We start from the raw sequence: 18,175 nt of genomic DNA on the forward strand, positions 1-18,175 counted from the left end.
TGAATGAATAGTCGAATGAATGAATGAATGAGCAAAATAGGACCCAGGGTCAAATATCTAATATATTTCTCTCATTACAGAGCACAAAAGACTCAGTATAATATCTTCTTTCTCAGTAAAAGAAGCAGCCTTATGCTATCAAAAGATCCCCAGGTGATGCAAATGGTTTGCACTTGTCTACCAACATCAAGGTTAGTAGTTCGCATCAATCCAGTGGAGCTGCAGAAGAAAGACAGGGTGATCTGCTTCTGTAAAGACTACAGCCAAGAAAACCCTATAAGCGGTGCTACTCTGTAACACCTGAGGTTGCAATGAGTTGGAATCAACTTGACAGTAATGAGTTTGATGTTTTTTGTTTGGCTTATGCTATCAAGAACTCTGAGTGAAGTCGTACAGGCAGAAGTCACACAGCTTCTTCCCATAATAGTCAGTTAGCCTTTCAACTTGAGATACAATGAAGTTTCTTCAAGTCTCAGAATCCATTAGTCAGCAGCCAGGAATAAACCAATTTGTTTCAACAACTTACAGCAGTAATGTTAAGACCAAGAGATATATTTTTAACAAGATACAAATTGTCCTTGCTGGATCAACATTCTCCGTAAAGGAAAGTGCTAGGAGGATTATTTTTTAGTAAAAACATGGAACACTCGCTCCCGTATCTGTTTGGTCCTCACACCATAAATGATGGGGTTAAGTGAGGGTGGAATAACCAAATAAAGGTTAGCAATAAGAATGTGAATATAGCGTGGTATGTTTTGCCCAAATCGGTGAGTAAGAAATGAGAAGACTGACGGGATATAGAAAACACAAATGACTCCAACATGAGAACCACAAGTACTTAGGGTTTTCAGCCTAGCATCCTGGGATGGGAGGCGGAAGACAGCACGGAGAATATAAACATAGGAGATGCCGATAAGGACCAGGTTCAGGACAAAAAATGAAACTACAAACAGCCCATAGATACCATTGACATGGATGTTTCCACAAGACAATTTTGCAATGCCCATGTGCTCACAGTAGGAATGGGCTATTACACGAGCCTGACAAAAGGGTAGACGATAGATGAGATAGACCATGGGAAGTGTAAGCAGGACTGGACGGATTACAATGCACATACTGATGCCCACCAACACACGGACGGTCAAGATGGTCGTGTAGTGGAGTGGAGCACAGATGGCCACATAACGATCAAAGGCCATAGCCAGTAGGACCTCAGCTTCCATGCCAGTAAAAGTATGTATCAGAAACATCTGAGCTACACAGGCTCCAAAGTTAATCTCATGAGCATTAAACCAGAAGATGCCCAGCATGCGGGGCACAGAGGTTGTAGAAAGTGCCAAATCAATTGTGGAAAGAATAGCCAGAAAGTAGAACATGGGCTCCCGGAGGGCCTGCTCTGTCTTTATTACTAGGAGAATTGTTGCATTGCCCAACCAAGCCACAAGGTAAACAGAGCAGAATGGCAAGGAGATCCAGTTATGGATCCCTTCCAGACCTGGAATTCCCAGAAGGAAAAACGTGGCTGGATGAAAAATGCTGCTGTTGTGGTATATCATCCTGTCACTGGTCAGAAGAGGTGAAGCTGCTCCTCCTGTAAGGATAAAAAGAGAGAGAGAGAAACTGAGAGAGAGTAGAAGAAGACGATGAGAAGGAGGAGTATGGGAAGAGGAGAAAAGAGTGATATGTCAACTTCTAGCTTAGTGTTTCAGCATAGAATAGAACACACAGTTGATACATGACTGGGCCCTTTACTGTAGCTCTTATAGTGAACCCTCCCAATAGCCATTTGAATAGGCCAGATGATGGTCAAATTCAGACTATCTATTAAGCCTGCTGACTGAGTTCTAATTTCAAACAAGGAAGGCTTACAGCAAACCCAGTGCAGATTTCTAGCATTCAAAGCTTGCCATTTGCTTTGGAAGAGAATAGGATTTGCTTACACTATAGGCAATCTAGAGCTCAGGCTGTTAACCAAAAGGTCGGCAGTTCAAATCCATCAGCTTCTCCTTGGAAACCCTATGGGACAGATCTACTCTGTCCTGTAGGGTCGCTATGAGTCAGAATCGACTTGATGGCACACAACAACATGGAGAATCTACTCTCTGGTGAGTGATACTGGAAATATCAAAACTACATATGGGACCAAGTTAATACACTAAAGAAGCAATACAAAATGCCTGTAAGCAATCTGTAATAAAACTAAATCACAGACTCAGGTTTATAGGCACTCCTACAATCAAAACATACATAATTTCTTGTAATGACTTCTCATTATTGATTGTCATACAGACAAATATGTAAGAACTCTGACCCAATATCAGTAGCCTCTCACAAACACGGAAACAGACTGTAAGAGACATACAGATGTTCTAGGACAAGGGCTAGCTCCTTGAGATTCCTGGCAAGGAGCATAGTCATTGTTCTTGACTTACAAACTGTGCAGAGTATCAGTTGTGGAAAAAAAAAAAAAAAAGGAGGATGGTCTAACATCATTTTCACACTTCTGCTCACTATCCACACCACATCCTGTACTCTGCAAGCACATTTTAATGCTACCCTGGCTTTGGAGGCAGCACTCCCTTGGCTTATTCATCTTATCAGGTCAAGACACTAGAAGTGTGGAGAGAAGACAACCCTGAAAGTCTCAGATGATATTGGTACTAGGAAAGGTATTTTTTATAGCTCTCTGGGAAAGCAGTGTCTCGGTATAGAAAGAATCACCTTCAGTAGTCTAAAGGGAATGGAGAAATATATTTAAGTAATGCCTTCAAAATGCTAGAGAAAGAACCAAGCTACTCAAGATGAAGTTAAGAGTCTTACTCTGGGATCTGTTGAATAGCTAGTGCAGTTCAGAATAAAACATAGAGATCTTTGCTTTCATTCTTTGCACAACTCCACACTCATACCATTTTTATTTATTTATTTTTTAATGTAGGAAACATACCAGGGTATAAACAAACAACAGCAACAACACCAACCAAAAAAAAAAAACTACCCATTTCTTCTGAGCTCAGTCCATCAAGAAAGAACAAGTGCCTGTAAGAATACTGACTCTCTTATTTGCCCTTGACCAAATAAAAACTAAAATACCTTTTCCCAGTAAAAAGATAATGGTCAAGACCAAGGCTCTTGAATCTCTGTTGCTTACATTGGGGTTAAATATACGTGTCCACTCGAAGAGTAGGTCTCTACTGGTCTCATTCCTTCCTATTGTCATAGTTCATTTCATCCAATGCAATGCTCAGCAGGATAGTATTAAATACCTCGAAACTTTCAGAGAGGTTTTTAAAGACATGCTCAACATCATTTAAAAACATGATTGCTTTTCTGCTTGGTACAATTTGGCTATGTGGTTCAGTGATCAGTCTGCTCATCTCATGCCTCTCTCCATTGACTGCAACGCCTACTCACCATAAATCAGCAACTAACTTACCTCATTCTTTCACAAGAAATGTACATAAAACAGTATGTAGCAGAGCACTGAGTCCTCTTTCTAAACAGTGTATAGGGGACATGTTTATATATTAAGCATCTAGCACCTAAGAGAGAGTTCTAAGAACAAATTGCACTTTAATCCCAGTTTTGGACAGAGCCTTGGGATTGAGTCCACAGAGACTACTGGCAAACTCCTGGATTCTGCTGCAGAAACAGAAAACCTCAAGGAATAGAGAAGCAAACTAAAGTTTATGTTAATAAAAGTCAACAAAAGACATTACAACAGAAAATTAGGGTAATTTATACTCAGCACATAAAAACCAGTACACTGAATCTCTGTGTGAGAGTGAATCTGTCACCCATTTCTGTGGATTGCTGACCTTCTGCATAAAGAAACCAAACCAAACACAATTGCCTTCAAGTAGTTCCAACTCATGGCAGCCTCAACTGTATCATGTTAGAACTGAGTTCTGTAGGGTTTTCAACGGCTAATTTTTTGGAAGTAGATCAATAGGCCTTTTTTTCCAGATGCCTCTGGGTACCCTTGAACCTACATCTTTCAGTTAGCAGTCAAGAGCGTTAACTGTTTGCACCACCCAGAGACTTCACATAAAGAAGGAACTGGCTAATTTAATTTCAAACATTTTCACTAGAATGGGAGGTTTTTTGGGTTTTTTTTTTTTTTTTCTGTCTCTAAATCTCACTATTCGCTTTCAATGACTATTTGTTCCAGTCTAATCTAACCGCTTTGGGTTTCCCTGATTAGCTCTAAGAAAACAGATCCCTGATCCATGTCCACACTGTTTTGTGTACGTGAATTCTTCATCACCACAACTTTACATATAGAAAATTTTAAGTTCTATAGATAACTGTCTGAAATTTCCAGTCCTGGAGTCAGACTTCCAGTATTCAAATCTTGACTCTACCACATACCAACTGTGTGACCTTATATAACTACTTGTCTTTTCTGTGCCTCAGTGTCCTCAATTATAGAATGAGGGTTAACAATAGTATCTCTTCACTGGGTAGATTTGATATATAAATTAAATACCTATAAGCCATTTAGAACAGTGTCTAAATGGTACATAGTAAGGGATTAATTATACTTAATTTTTATTATTTTACTTCTCTGCTCACAAGAAGTACTCTATAGAAATAAGTTACACAAAATAGAATGAGAAATGACTTATACTACAATACCTTGTTTTTTTTTCCCTGAGCTCTCCCTTCCTGAAAAGATCTCTTTCCCTTTTTGCACCAGGGAAATTGTTGATTTTAGGCGGTAAACCTTAGGATTAAATGTACCTTATCTTTGGAAAGTGTTTTTTTACACTAGGGAGATAAATTGGACAAAAGTATGGCCTATCAAAAATGTAACAAAATAACTGACTGAGGAGTTCTGACTCTGGGTATTATGAATCAGGGAGAGAAAAGTCAAAGCTTGGGAGAATCTGTGTTGTCCATGTTTCTTACCATCAAACAAAACAGAGAAATGTTTATGTAAAATGTACTCAGCAATTAATTCTATATCCTATGTACATTCAAGGAGCTCTGACGACACAATGGTTATGTGCTTGGCTGCTAACCAAAAGGTTAGTGGTTCAAACCCACCTCCCACACTATGGAAGAAAAGAGCTGGAGACATACTCCTGTAAAGATTACAGCCTAGGAAACCCTATGGGGCAATTCTACTCTGTCCTATGGGGTCAATGTGAGTTGGAATCAACTGGACGGCAAAAAAACAAAAACAAAACAACAATGTACATTCAGTTAGAATAGTCCATCTTGAAAGAAGTGATATAGAAAAGATATGAAAGAATAATAAATAATAACAAAATAAATGAATAAATAAAACAGTGTGATCTTTAGTAATAAGAACTATGTTAGATATAAAATGTCAGGGTGGGAATTAGTGGGCAATTATTGCTTAAGAGCAGCAGCAAAGCCAACATAGTGATGCTTGATTAATTGTATCTGATTTTTCAAGAGCTAAGTAAGTAATGATAGGTAAATAAGAGCAATTTACCAGGGACTCCACTTATAAAGATAAGTAAGATAAAATATCAGAGAAATTTGAATGGTATAGTTCTCAGGGATCAGTGAAGGTGATTGATGTTTTCAGTCGCCTGATCTTAAGCAGAGCCTTGTGGTCGTATGCAATTGTTTCCCAACAGTATCACATAAATAGAAACTGTTGCTGTCCTTGTTGTTAGGTGCTGTTGAGTTGGCTCCAACTCATAGTGATCCTATGAACAACAGAACAAATCACTGCCTTGTCCTGCGCCATCCTCACAATCGTTTGAGCACATTGTTTCAGTCATCTCTTCAAGGGACTTCCTCTTTTTCACTGACCTTCTACCTTATCAAACATGATGTCCTTCTCCAGGAACTGGTCCCTCCTGGTAACATGTTCAAAGTACATGAGATGAAGACTTGCCATCCTTGCCTCTAAGGAGCACTCTGGCTGCACTTCTTCCAGGATGTATTTGTTCATTCTTCTGGTATATTCAATGGTATATTCAATATTCTTCACCAACACCATAATTCAAAGGAATCAATTCTTCTTCCGTATACCTTATTCATTGACCAACTTTTGCATGCATAAGAGGCGATTGAAAACATCATGGCTTGGGTCAGGCACATCTTAGTGCTCAAAGTGCCATCTTTGATTTTCAACACTTTAAAGAGGTCTTTTGCATCACACTTGTCCAATGCAATTCTTTGTTTGATTTCTCGATGGCTGCTTCCGTGACTTTGAAAAATTATCACTTTGTATGTTCATTCACTCCATTCTAGACTGGAAGGAGAAATGGTATCCTATTGATGCTGTCATATTTCTTTGTTTTTTATGTGTGTTTATTTTTATGACTTTGTTGAGGTACATTCAAAATACAATAAACTGCAATTTAATGAGTTTTGACCTACGTATACAACCATGAAACCTTTTGGCAATGAAGATAATGAACATACACATCACTCCCAAAAATTTCCTTATACTGCCTTGTAACTCAACCCTCATCTCTCCCTTGCCAACCACCTCCCTTCTCAGTCACCACTGATTTGCTTTGTCACTTTAGATTGGCCTGCACTTTCTAGAATTTTATATAAATGAATCATATCATATGTCCTTTATTTTTACTTTTTTTCCCTCTGTCTTCTTCCAAGTCACTTAATTATTTTTAGATTTATCCATGTTGCCAAGTAAGTTGATAGTTTAGCCCTTTTTATTGCTGAGTTGTATTCCAATTATGGCTATACCATGATGTATTTATCCATTTACATGCTGATGAATATTTGGGATGTTTCTACTTACAAACAAAACTTCTATTGACATTAATTTACAAGTCTTTGTATTATATATGCTTTCATTTCTCTAGAAATGGACAGACTGGGTTATATATTTAATTTTTGAAGAAACTGCCAATCTGTTTTATAAAGTTGTATCATTTTCGATTCCTATAAAGAGTGAATGGGAGTCTCAGCTCCTCCATACCCTCTCCAACAATTGGCATGTTCAGTCTTTTTTGTTTTTTTTTACATTTTAGTCATTGTCGTGGACATGCAGTTGTATTACAGTGTGTTTTAAATTTCCGTTTCCCTAATTCCCTATGTTGTTGAGCATCTTTTCATGTGCTAATTTGCCATCTCTAATCTTTATTTGGTGAAGTCTCTGTTCAAATATTTTGCCCGTTTTTAATTGAACTGTTTGACTTTAAGCATCATTATTGATTTGAAAGGGTTTTTTATATATTTTATATTCAAGTGCTTTAACAGATAAAATTTTTGTAAGTATTTCCCCCCAGTTTCTGGCATTCCTTTTTTATTTCCATTACAGTATATTTTGAAGATCAATTGTTTTTTATTTTGATTATGTCCAATTTATCTTTTATTTTGTGCATTTTTGCAATACATATGGCAATCTTTGCCAAACTCAAGTTCAATAATATTTTTTCCTTTGTTTTCTTCTTGAAGCTTTAGCTTGTACATTAAAGTTGTATTATCCATTTTGTGTTAAATTGTATATGATGTTTGATCTAGGTCAAAGTACAATTTCTTTTCATAATGGTTATCCAACTATTCCAGTCTGATTTGTTGAAAAAAATAACTTTTCAACATTTAATGGTCTTGGTACATCTATCTATGAATCAGAATTGACTCAATGGCAATCCTTTTTTTTTTTTTTGCACATCTATTTTAAATCAAATGACCATGTACCTGTAGGTCTAGTTCTGGACACTACTCTATTCCATTGATCTATATACTATGTTTATGACAGGTTATATGTTATGTACTGTCTTCAGTCTCCCATGGGTCTGTCAGTTTGTCGTACTGTGGGGGTTTGCATGTTGCTGTGATGTTAGAAGCTATGCCACCAGTATTCAAATTGCAAATCATCAAAAATGAAATGGAACACATAAACATCGATATCCTAGGCATTAGTGAGCTGAAATGGACTGGTACTGGCCATTCTGAATTAGACAATCATATGGTCTACTATGCAGGGAATGACAAATTGAAGAGGAAAGGAGTTGTCATTCATTGTCAAAAAGAACATTTCAAGATCTATCCTGAAGTACAACGCTAACAGATAGGATAATATCCATTCACCTACAATGAAGACCAGTTAAACTGACTATTATTCAAATTTACTCATCAACCACTTAGGCCGAAGATGGAGAAACTGAAGATTTTTATCAACTTCTGTGGTCTGAATTTGATCAAACATGCAATCAGAATGCATTAATAATTACTGGTGATTGGAATGCAAAAGTTGGAGACAAAGAAGACGGATTGGTAGTTGGAATACATGGCTGTGGTGATAGAAATGATGCCAGAGATCACATGATAGATTTTTGCAAGACCAAGGACTTCATTGCAAATACCTTTTTTCAAATGGCAGTTATACACGTGGACTTCTCCAGATGGAATACACAGGAATCAATCAACTACATCTGTGGAAAGAGATGATAGAAAAGCTCAATATCATCAGTCAGAACAAGGCCAGGGGCTGACTGTGCAACAGACCATCAATTTGCTCATATGCAAGTTCAAGTTGAAGTTGAAGAAAATTTAAACAAGTCCACAAGGGCCAAAGTACTAACTTGAGCATATCCCACCTGAATTTAGAGACCATCTCAAGAATAGATTTGACCAAAGAGCAGACAAGTTGTGGAATAACATCAAGGATAACATACATGAAGAAAGCAAGAGGTCATTAAAAAGTCAAGAAAGAAAGAAAAGACAAAAATAGATGTCAGAAGAGACCCTGAAACTTGCTCTTGAATGTTGAGTAGCAAAAGCAAAAGGAAGAAATTATGAAGTTAAAGAGCTAAACAGAAGATTTCAAAGGGCAGCTCAAGGAGACAAAATAAAGTATTATAATGACATGTGCAAAGACCTAAAGATAGAAAACCAGAAACAAAGAACACTCTTGGTATTTCTCAAGCTGAAAGAACTGAAGAAAAAATTCAAGCCTTGAGTTGCAATACTGAAGGATTCTACAGGAAAATATTAAACAATGCAGGAAGCATCAAAAGAAGATGGAAGGAAAACACAAAGAGTCACTATACCAAAAAGAATTGGTCAATGTTCAACCATTTCAGGAGATAGCATATGATCAGGAACCAATGGTACTGAAGGAAGAAGTCCAAGCTGCACTGAAGGCATTGGTGAAAAACAAGGCCTCAGGAACTGATGGAATACCAACTGAGATGTTTCAACAAACAGATACAGTACTGGAAGTACTCACTATGCCAAGAAATTTGGAAGATAGCTACCTGGCCAACCAACTGGAAAAGATCCATATTTATGCTTATTCCCAAGAAAGGTGATACAATAGAATACGGAAACTATCGAACAATATCATTAATATTACATGTAAGTAAAATTTTGCTGAAGATCATTCAAAAGTGGCTACAGCAGTATATCAAGAGGGAACAGCCAGAAATTGAAGCCGGATTCAGAAGAGGATGTGGAACCAGGTGTATCATTGCTGATGGCAGATGGATCCTGAAAGTAGAGAATCCCAGAAAGATGTTTACTTGTGTTTTATTCACTATATAAAGTCATTCGACTTGTGAATCATAATAAATTATGGATAACATTGCGAAGAGTGGGAATTCCAGAACACTTCATTATGCTCATGAAGAACGTGTACATAGATCAAGAGGCAGTCATTCGAACAGAAAAAGAGGATACTGTGTGGTTTAAAGTCAGGAAAGGTGTGAGTCAGGGTTGTATCTTTTCACCATACCTATCAATCTGTATGCTGAGCAAATAATCCAAAAAGCTGGACTATGTGAAGAAGGCATCAGGATTGGAGGAAGACTCATTAACAACCTGCGATATGCAGATGACACAGCCTTGCTTGCTGAAAGTGATGACTTGAAGCACTTACTGATGAAGATCAAAGATCAAAGCCTTCAGTTTGGATTACACCTCAACGTAAAGAAAACAAAAATCCTCACAATGAACTAGTGAGCAACATAATGATAAATGGAGAAAAGATGGAAGTTGTCAAGAATTTCATTTTACTTGGATGCGCAATCATTACACATGGGAGTAGCAGCCAAGAAATCAAAAGATGCTATGCATTGGGCAAAGCTGCTGCAAAAGACGTCTTTAAAGTGTTGAAAAGCAGAGATGTCACCTTGAAGACTAAGATGCCCCTAACCCAAGCCATGGTATTTTAAATCGCCTCATATGCATGCGAAAGCTGGACAATGAATAAGGAAGACAGAAGAATTGACGCCTTTAAATTGTTGTGTTGGCGAAGAATATTGAATATACCACGGACTGCGAAAAGAATGAACAAATTTGTCTTGGAAGAAGTATAACCAGAAAGCTCCTTAGAAGCAAGGATGGCAAGGCTACGTCTCACATACTTTAGACATGTTGTCAGGGGTGATCAGTCCCTGGAGAAGGACATCATGCTAGGTAAAGCGGAGGGCTAGTGAAAAACAGGAAGACCCTCAATGGGATGGATTAAAACAGTGGCTACAATAATGGGTTCAAGCATAACAACAATTGTGAGAATGGCGCAGGACCAGGAGATGTTTCGTTGTGTCGTACATAGAGTCGCTATGAGTCAGAAGGGACTCGATAGCACCTAACAGCAACAACCATGTTCATTACTTTGACTTTAAGATAAGCCTTGAAATGTGGGCAATTTCACTTCTTTCTTTGAAAACTGTATTTTTAAATTTTAATTTCTTGCTTTATTGCCTAGGCTAGAATCTTCTTTATAACAGTGAATAGAATGATGGATTTTTTTTAAGGCTCTATCTTCAAATTTACTAACTTTTCCTTCTGCAGTGTCAGTTCTGCTGTTAATCCCATCCAGTACATATTGCATTTCTTACATAATTTTCATTGTTAAAATTTGATTTGGATCTCTTCTTTTTTCTTAATATCAATTGTTGTTGTTGTTGTTAGGTGCTGTTGAGTTGGTTCCAACTCATACTGACCCTATGTACACCAGAAAGAAACACTGCCCAGTCCTGAGCCATCCTCAGAATCGTTGTTGTACTTGAGCCTATTGTTGCAGCCACTGTGTTAATTCATCTCATTGAGGGTCTTCCTCTTTTTTGCTGACCCTCTAATTTACCCAGCATGATGTCCTTCTCCAGGGACTGGTACCTTCTGATAACATGGCCAAGGTATGTGAGAAGTAGTCTCACCATCCTTGCCTCTCAGGAACATTCTGGCTGTATCTCTTCCAAGACAAATGTGTTCATTCTCTTGGTAGTCCATGGTATAGTCAATATTCTTCACCAACACCATTATTCAAAAGCGACAATTGTTCTTCCATCTTCCTTATTCATTTCCCAGCTTTCACATGCATATGAGGCGATTGAAAACACCATGGCTTGGGTTAGGCGCACCTTAGTCTTCAGGGTGACATCTTTGCTTTTCAACACTTTAAAGAGGACATTTGCAGCAGATTTTCCCAATGCAATGCGTCTTTTGATTTCTTGACTGCTACTTCCATGTGTGTTGATTGCACTTTCAAGTAAAATGAAATCCTTGACAACTTCAATGTTTTCTCCATTTATCATGATGTTGTTTATTGGTACAGTTGTGAGGATTTTTGTTTTCTTTACTTTGAGGTGTAATCCAAACTGAAGGCTGTGGTCTTTGATCTTTATCAGTAAGTGCTTCAAGTATTCTTGATCTTCAGCAAGGAAGGCTGTGTCATCTGCATATTGCAGGTTGTTAATGAGTCTTCCTCCAATCCTGATGCCTTGTTCTTCTTCATATAGTCCAGCTTTTTGGATTATTTGCTCAGCATACAGATTGAATAAGTATAGTGAAAGGATGCAACCCTGACTCACACCTTTCCTGACTTTAAACCACACAATATCCCCTTGTTCTGTTCCAATGACTGCCTCTTGAAATATGTACAAGTTCCTTATGAGCACAGTTAAGTGTTCTGGAATTCCCATTCTTCACAATGTTATCCATAATTCGTTATGATCCACACAGTCGAATGCCTTTGCATAATCAATAAAACACAGGTAAACATCTCTTTGGTATTCTCTGCTTTCAGTCAGAATCCATCTGACATCAGCAATGATATCCCTGGTTCCATGTCCTCTTCTGAATCTTGGTTCGATTTCTGGTAGTTCTCTGTCAGTATACTACTGCAGCCACTCTTGAATGATCTTCAGCAAAACTTTACTTGCATGTAAAAATCGGAAGTTTAAACCCAGGAGCTGCTTTGTGGGAGAAAGACGTGGCAGTCTGCTTCTGTAAAGATTTACAACCTTGGAAACCCTTGGGACAGTTCTACCCTGTCTTATAAGGTAAGGATGAGTCAGAATTGAGTAGACTGCAGTGGGTAGTAGGTATGATGCTGCCTGAATATTAAGATTTTCAGAGAGCCTCAGATGGTTCTAATCCCTTGCAAAGATGAGACAGCTCTTTAGAAGAGGGCTTTGCATAGCTCTTATATATGTGCTATCAGTAAAGATCGCTATGAGTCAGATTTAGGTATCGGTAAAGGTGGTGTATATATGAAAACCTGTTTGTCTTCTTAATCATAGTAATCTGAAGATGATTTAATATTTCCATCAGGATTCATAATTACTGCTAATACATTGGTTCCTAATCTTTTCTGTAATATAATGATGTCTGCATAAAATTTCAGACAAAATTTTGTTAGGCTACCATGTAGGTTGATTTCTTGTGCTTTAACAATTATTTCACTTCAGTAAATTTCTTGATACTACTACTACTCACTGACGTCATTCTGCCACCTTTGGAGTTGTGTAGATAACTATTGGCTTAGTTTTCTTTACATAATTTAATTTTGTTTATTTCTATCTAATACCATTTTCTAACATTTCTAAGAAGAGAAGTACTTTCCTTTGTGTATTCTAGTCACAACTGATTGTAGTAGTAATTAGGGTAGTGCCATAGGGATTGGCATATGACCTAGTTTTGCTAATTGTTAAATCCATATCAGAAGTGATATCTATTCTGGTTTAAGAACACTAAGTAAGCTGTACTGCTCAGTCCTATCACTAGATCTTTAAATGCAATGGATAGTGACAATTCTCTGTCTTCTCTAGTTGAGATGTAAGAAGTAAGTGCTTCCACAGCTACCATTTCTGCCACCATGTGGATTAGCTTCATTTAGAATACTGAGAGAAGCAGAGAAGGAAGATGAAAAGAGAGAGAGTCATTGGTGTCAGCAACATCTCTCCAGTAGTGTGGGGCACTATAGCTCCCCAGGTTCTTGCAACTTTTAATCCAAATCTGTGAGCCATTATAATAGCCTAACTAAGAACGTTTTGTTTGCTTTAATAATGCTGTTTAGTTTTATGTCTCGAAATGCAGGGTCTATCTTACTAATACAGGCTTTTTGATTTTCATAGTTAAGTGTTAATTAATGTTATTAATTCCTGTTAAAAGTAGGTCCAAATTCAGTTAGTAAACATTTCATGAGGGCCTGACTAGATGCTATATATACATGAAATTACTCCATTCTTTTAATCTGAACACTATTTTTGCTCCCTTTTAATTTCACTTCTGTCCCAAGAAGTTTATAGAACAAGTGAGCTCTATATTAATGGGTTTTTTCAGACTTGGTCTGATTGATTTTTTCCATACATTTTATTCATATTATAAAATTTGCTAAAATCATGATGCTTTTAACAAGTATAAAATAAACAACTAGTATGTTTAGGCCACTTTGCTGGGCACAGACAAAGACAGAAGTTAAAATCTGCTTCTCAAATAATTTATATAGTATTTGTAAGATATAGATAATAAAGAGACAATACTGTTGATAAAGGTTATAACAATGGGAAATACAGGGTACCGCACAAACATGAATGAGAGATAGCTAGCACACTATGCATATGCAGGCCATTTCTGAAATGTTGTGGATGCTTCAAAATATGAATAAATAAAATAAAATAATGTAAATGATTTTTACATTTAATTTTAATTATTTTATGTATTTCAGCCTCCTATATTCAAATATGTTTCACAGTACTTGAGGACAGGCAAATTACAATGGTTTATTTGAATTGGTGATGACATCACATACACAGTAGGTGTTTAGAAGATGGTGACACCATGAGTGTATGAGTGTGAGCTTAATCCTTCATTACATTTCAGTCACTGCTGAATGTGCTAGAGATGACTGCTTTTTCTTTAATGAACATGTTCTTTTTTTTAAAACAAAACATTGAAAATTATCTAATCATGATTAGGATGGTGCTGCTGTGGCTGATGTTGACACATTGATATAGGTGCTGGGCAGGTTATGTAGTGAGGTTAAAATGAAAGAGGAGATAAGAATTAGACTAACTTCCAAATATCTAATCTAGCAAGTTGTTGCTGCTCAATTAAATCAATAACTTGAAATCTGATGGGCATTTTGAGGAAATGCAGTATATCTTTGTGTTCAAACTCTAATCTTTCATTGTCATTCTAGGATTCCTACAATGATTCAGAAATTGTCAATTGAGTTAAATTGTCATTGCAGCTAAAATTTCCCTTTAGACCTGTTTCTCACATAATTTTCCCATTATCTGATTTCTACTCTGTTGATTCTTCACAGAATACACAATAGGATTCATTAGAGAGGAAACCAGAAGGAAGGTGTCAGCTATAATGACTCTAATAACAGGAAAAGCATTTTTGGCAAAGCGATGGATGACAGCCAAGGTGATGATAGGCACATACAAGATGAGCACAGCACAGATATGAGAGATGCAAGTGTTGAGGACCTTGAGGCAACTCTTGTGTGAGGTAATGCCCAGAACAATTTTCAAAATCAGCCTGTAAGACACAGAAATGCATACCAAATCTAACATAGTTGTAAGAGCCACAAAAAAACCATAGATGATATTGACTTTGTTGTCAGAATAGGCCAGCTTCATGACATCCTGGTCGAGGCAATATGAGTGGGATAGAAGGCTTTTATTACAGAATTTCAGCCTCTTTAGAATAAAGGGGAAAGGGAAGACCAACAAAATATTTTCCCAGCAAACACAAGACCAATTCTAATGACCCTGGCACTGGTAAGGATGGAAGTGTATCTCAAAGTGTTGTAGATGTCTACAAAGCAATCAACAGACTTAATGAGAAGTACTGATGACTCTATGGCTGAGAATCCATGAATGAAAAACTCTTGAGCAAAGCAGGTATCTGAGGAAATTCCTGTGGCGTTGAACAAAAAGATTCTCAGCATGGCTGGAAGGGAGGAGATGCACTGTCCCAGGTCAGAAAATGCCAGCATGGAGAGGAAATAATACATAAGTTCACGTACAGAGGCCTCTGTTTTTATGAAAAAGATGATGGTGCAGTTCCCAAGGATAGCAAAGAGGTAAATGAGGCACATACGGATTGAGACCCAAATGTGAGCGTATTCCATTCCTGGGATTCCAGTCAAGAAGAATGTAGAGATTTCCATGTCAGAGGCATTGGAGACTGACATGGAGGGATTGTGAAGATGGTGGGTACAAAAGAGGCTTCCTGCAATGTGAAAAACACATGACTTAGTGCATATGCTTTAGTCATTTGGTTGGTAGAAATATTGGAATTCCAGATATTCTCTAACAAAAATTCTTAGAACTAAAACATAACACTTTATAAAATACAAACAGGACTAATGTCTTGACTGATCTAAATAGACTACCAAGAGAAACATGAAAACATGTTAATCTCCACACATAAACATCAACAGAAGGATATAAATTTTCAAAATACTTCCCTGGCTGTTAATTTCATGGTAACCAAAAAGAAAGTTAATAAACATAATCATAAAGAGGAAAAACAAAAAGTCTCAGCAAAAACAAAACCTACAAAAACAAAAGAAATGAAAAAAAAAATCCGCAAACAAAATTAATTCAGCACAGGAGAGTAAGAAGAACAAGGAAAATGCCACCATCACAAAAAAAAAGCACTACAAAATGACAGCAACAAACTCACATCTATCAATAATTACACTGAATGTAAACGGACTCAATGCACCCATAAAGAGATGCAGAGTGACAGAATGGATAAGAAAACAGGATCCATCAATATGCTGTCTACAAGAGACACACCTTAGAAACAAAGATGTAAATTTACTAAAAGTCAAAGGTTGGAAAAAAATATATCAAGCTAACAACTACCAAAAAAGAGCAGAAGTGGCAATACTAATCTCAGATAAAATAGACTTTAAAACAAAATCTACCATAAAAGACAAAGAAGGACACTATATAATGATTAAGGGACGATTCATCATGAAGACATAACCATAATAAACATCTACACACCCAATGACATAATACATAAAAATCCAAAATACATAAAACAAACTCTAACAACACTGAAAAGAGAAATTTACAGTTCCACAATAAGTAGGAGACTTCAACACACCACTCTCAGTAAAGGACAGAACAACTAAGAAGAAACTCAGCAAAGATACAGAAGACCTAAAGGGCACAATCTGCCAACTGGACCTCATAGACATATATAGAACACTCCATCCAACCACTGCAAAGTACACATTCTTTTCCAATGCACATGGAACATTCTCCAGAATAGAGCACATCTTAGGCCACAGAGCAATCATCAACAAGATCCAAAACATTGAGATAATTCCAACTATCTTCTCGGACTACAATGCCATCAAGGTACAAACTAACAACAGAAAGAGAAAGGAAAAAAAATCAATTACATGGAAACTGAATAATACTCTGCTTACACATCACTGGGTAATAGAAGAAATCAAAGATGGAATAAAAAATTCCTAGAATCAAATGAGAATGAAAACACTTCATACTGAAACATTTGGGACCCAGCAAAGGCAGTCCTTAAGGGACAATTTACAGCAATAGAAGCACACATCAATAAAGAAGAAAGGGACAAAATCAAAACATTAACTACACAACTCAAACAAATAGACAAAGAACAGCAAAAGAAGCTCACAGCCACCGGAAGAAAGGAAATCATGAAGATCAGAGCAGAAATAAATGAACTAGAGAACAGAAAAACAACAGAAAGAATCAACAACACCAAAAGTTGGTTCTTTGAAAGAATCAACAAAATCAACAAACCACTGGCCAGACTGACAAAAGAAAAACAGGGGAGGATGCAAATAATCCAAATAAGAAATGAAATGGGTGACATTACAACATACCCAACTGAAATAAAAACGATCCTAACAATATTATGAAAAACTATACTCCAACAAATTCGAAAACCTAGAGGAAATTAATAAATTTCTAGAAACACACTACCTACCCAAACTACAACAAAGTGATGTTGAAAATCTGAACATATCCATAACAAAAGAAGAGATTCAAAAGGTAATAAAAAACTCCAAAAAAAAAAAAAAGCCCTGGCCCAGATGGCTTCACTGGAGAATTCTACAAAACACTCACAGAAGAGCTTGTACCCATACTACTCAAGCTATTTCAGAGCATAGAAAAGGAAGCAATACTTCCAAATTCATTCTATGAAGCCAACATAATGCTGATACCAAAACCAGGCAAAGACGCCACAAAAAAAGAAAACTACAGAACAATATTTCTCAAGAATATAGATGCAAAAATTCTGAGCAAAATTCTAGCCAATAGAATCCAGCATCATATCAAAAAAATAATATGCAACGACCAAGTAGGATTCATACCAGGTACGCAAGGAAGCTTCATCATTAGAAAATCAAACAACGTAATCCACCACATAAAAAAAAGGAAGGAAAAGAATCACATGATCTTCTTAACTGACGCAGAAAAGGCATTCGACAAAGTCCAATACCCATTACTGATAAAAACTCTCAATAAAATAGGTATAGAAAGGAAATTGCTCAACATAATAAAGGGCATCTATGCAAAACCAACAGCCAACATCATTCTTAATGGAGAGAGGCTGAAAACATTCCCCTTGGATACAGGAACAAGACAAAGATGCCCTTTATCTCCACTCCTATTTAACATTATGCTGGAAATACTAGCTAGAGCAATAAGGCAAGAAAAAGAAATAAAGGGCATCCAAATTGGGAATGAAGAAGTTAAACTGTCCCTGTTTGAGGATGATATGATACTATACATAGAAAACCAAAAATACTCCACGAGAAAACTACTGGGACTAATAGAAACATTCAGCAGAGTAGCAGGATACAAGATAAACATACAAAAATCAGTTGGATTCCTATACAGCAATAAGGAGAACGATGAAAAGGAAATCAGGAAAACAATACCATTTATAATAGCCCCTAAAAGATAAAATACTTAGGAAT

At 36.9% G+C, this 18,175-nt stretch overlaps 2 protein-coding genes across 2 annotated transcripts; both read right to left on the bottom strand.

Annotated features, from left to right (window-relative positions):
* Nucleotides 1–620: 620 nt before the first annotated feature.
* Nucleotides 621–1,556, bottom strand: LOC101358634 (olfactory receptor 52J3). Its single transcript, XM_004389086.1, has one exon. The coding sequence runs from the start codon at nt 1,554–1,556 to the stop codon at nt 621–623; it is 936 nt and encodes a 311-aa protein (XP_004389143.1).
* A 12,888-nt stretch (nt 1,557–14,444) lies between these two features.
* Nucleotides 14,445–15,385, bottom strand: LOC101358893 (olfactory receptor 51A4-like). Its single transcript, XM_012559308.2, is given in 2 exon segments — nt 14,445–14,926; nt 14,929–15,385. Coding segments are annotated over 2 exon segments (939 nt in total).
* Between the last annotated feature and the right edge of the window lie 2,790 nt (nt 15,386–18,175).

Source organism: Trichechus manatus, unplaced genomic scaffold (genome assembly GCF_000243295.1).
Source record: "Trichechus manatus latirostris isolate Lorelei unplaced genomic scaffold, TriManLat1.0 scaffold00232, whole genome shotgun sequence".
Classification (NCBI taxonomy): Eukaryota; Metazoa; Chordata; class Mammalia; order Sirenia; family Trichechidae; genus Trichechus; species Trichechus manatus.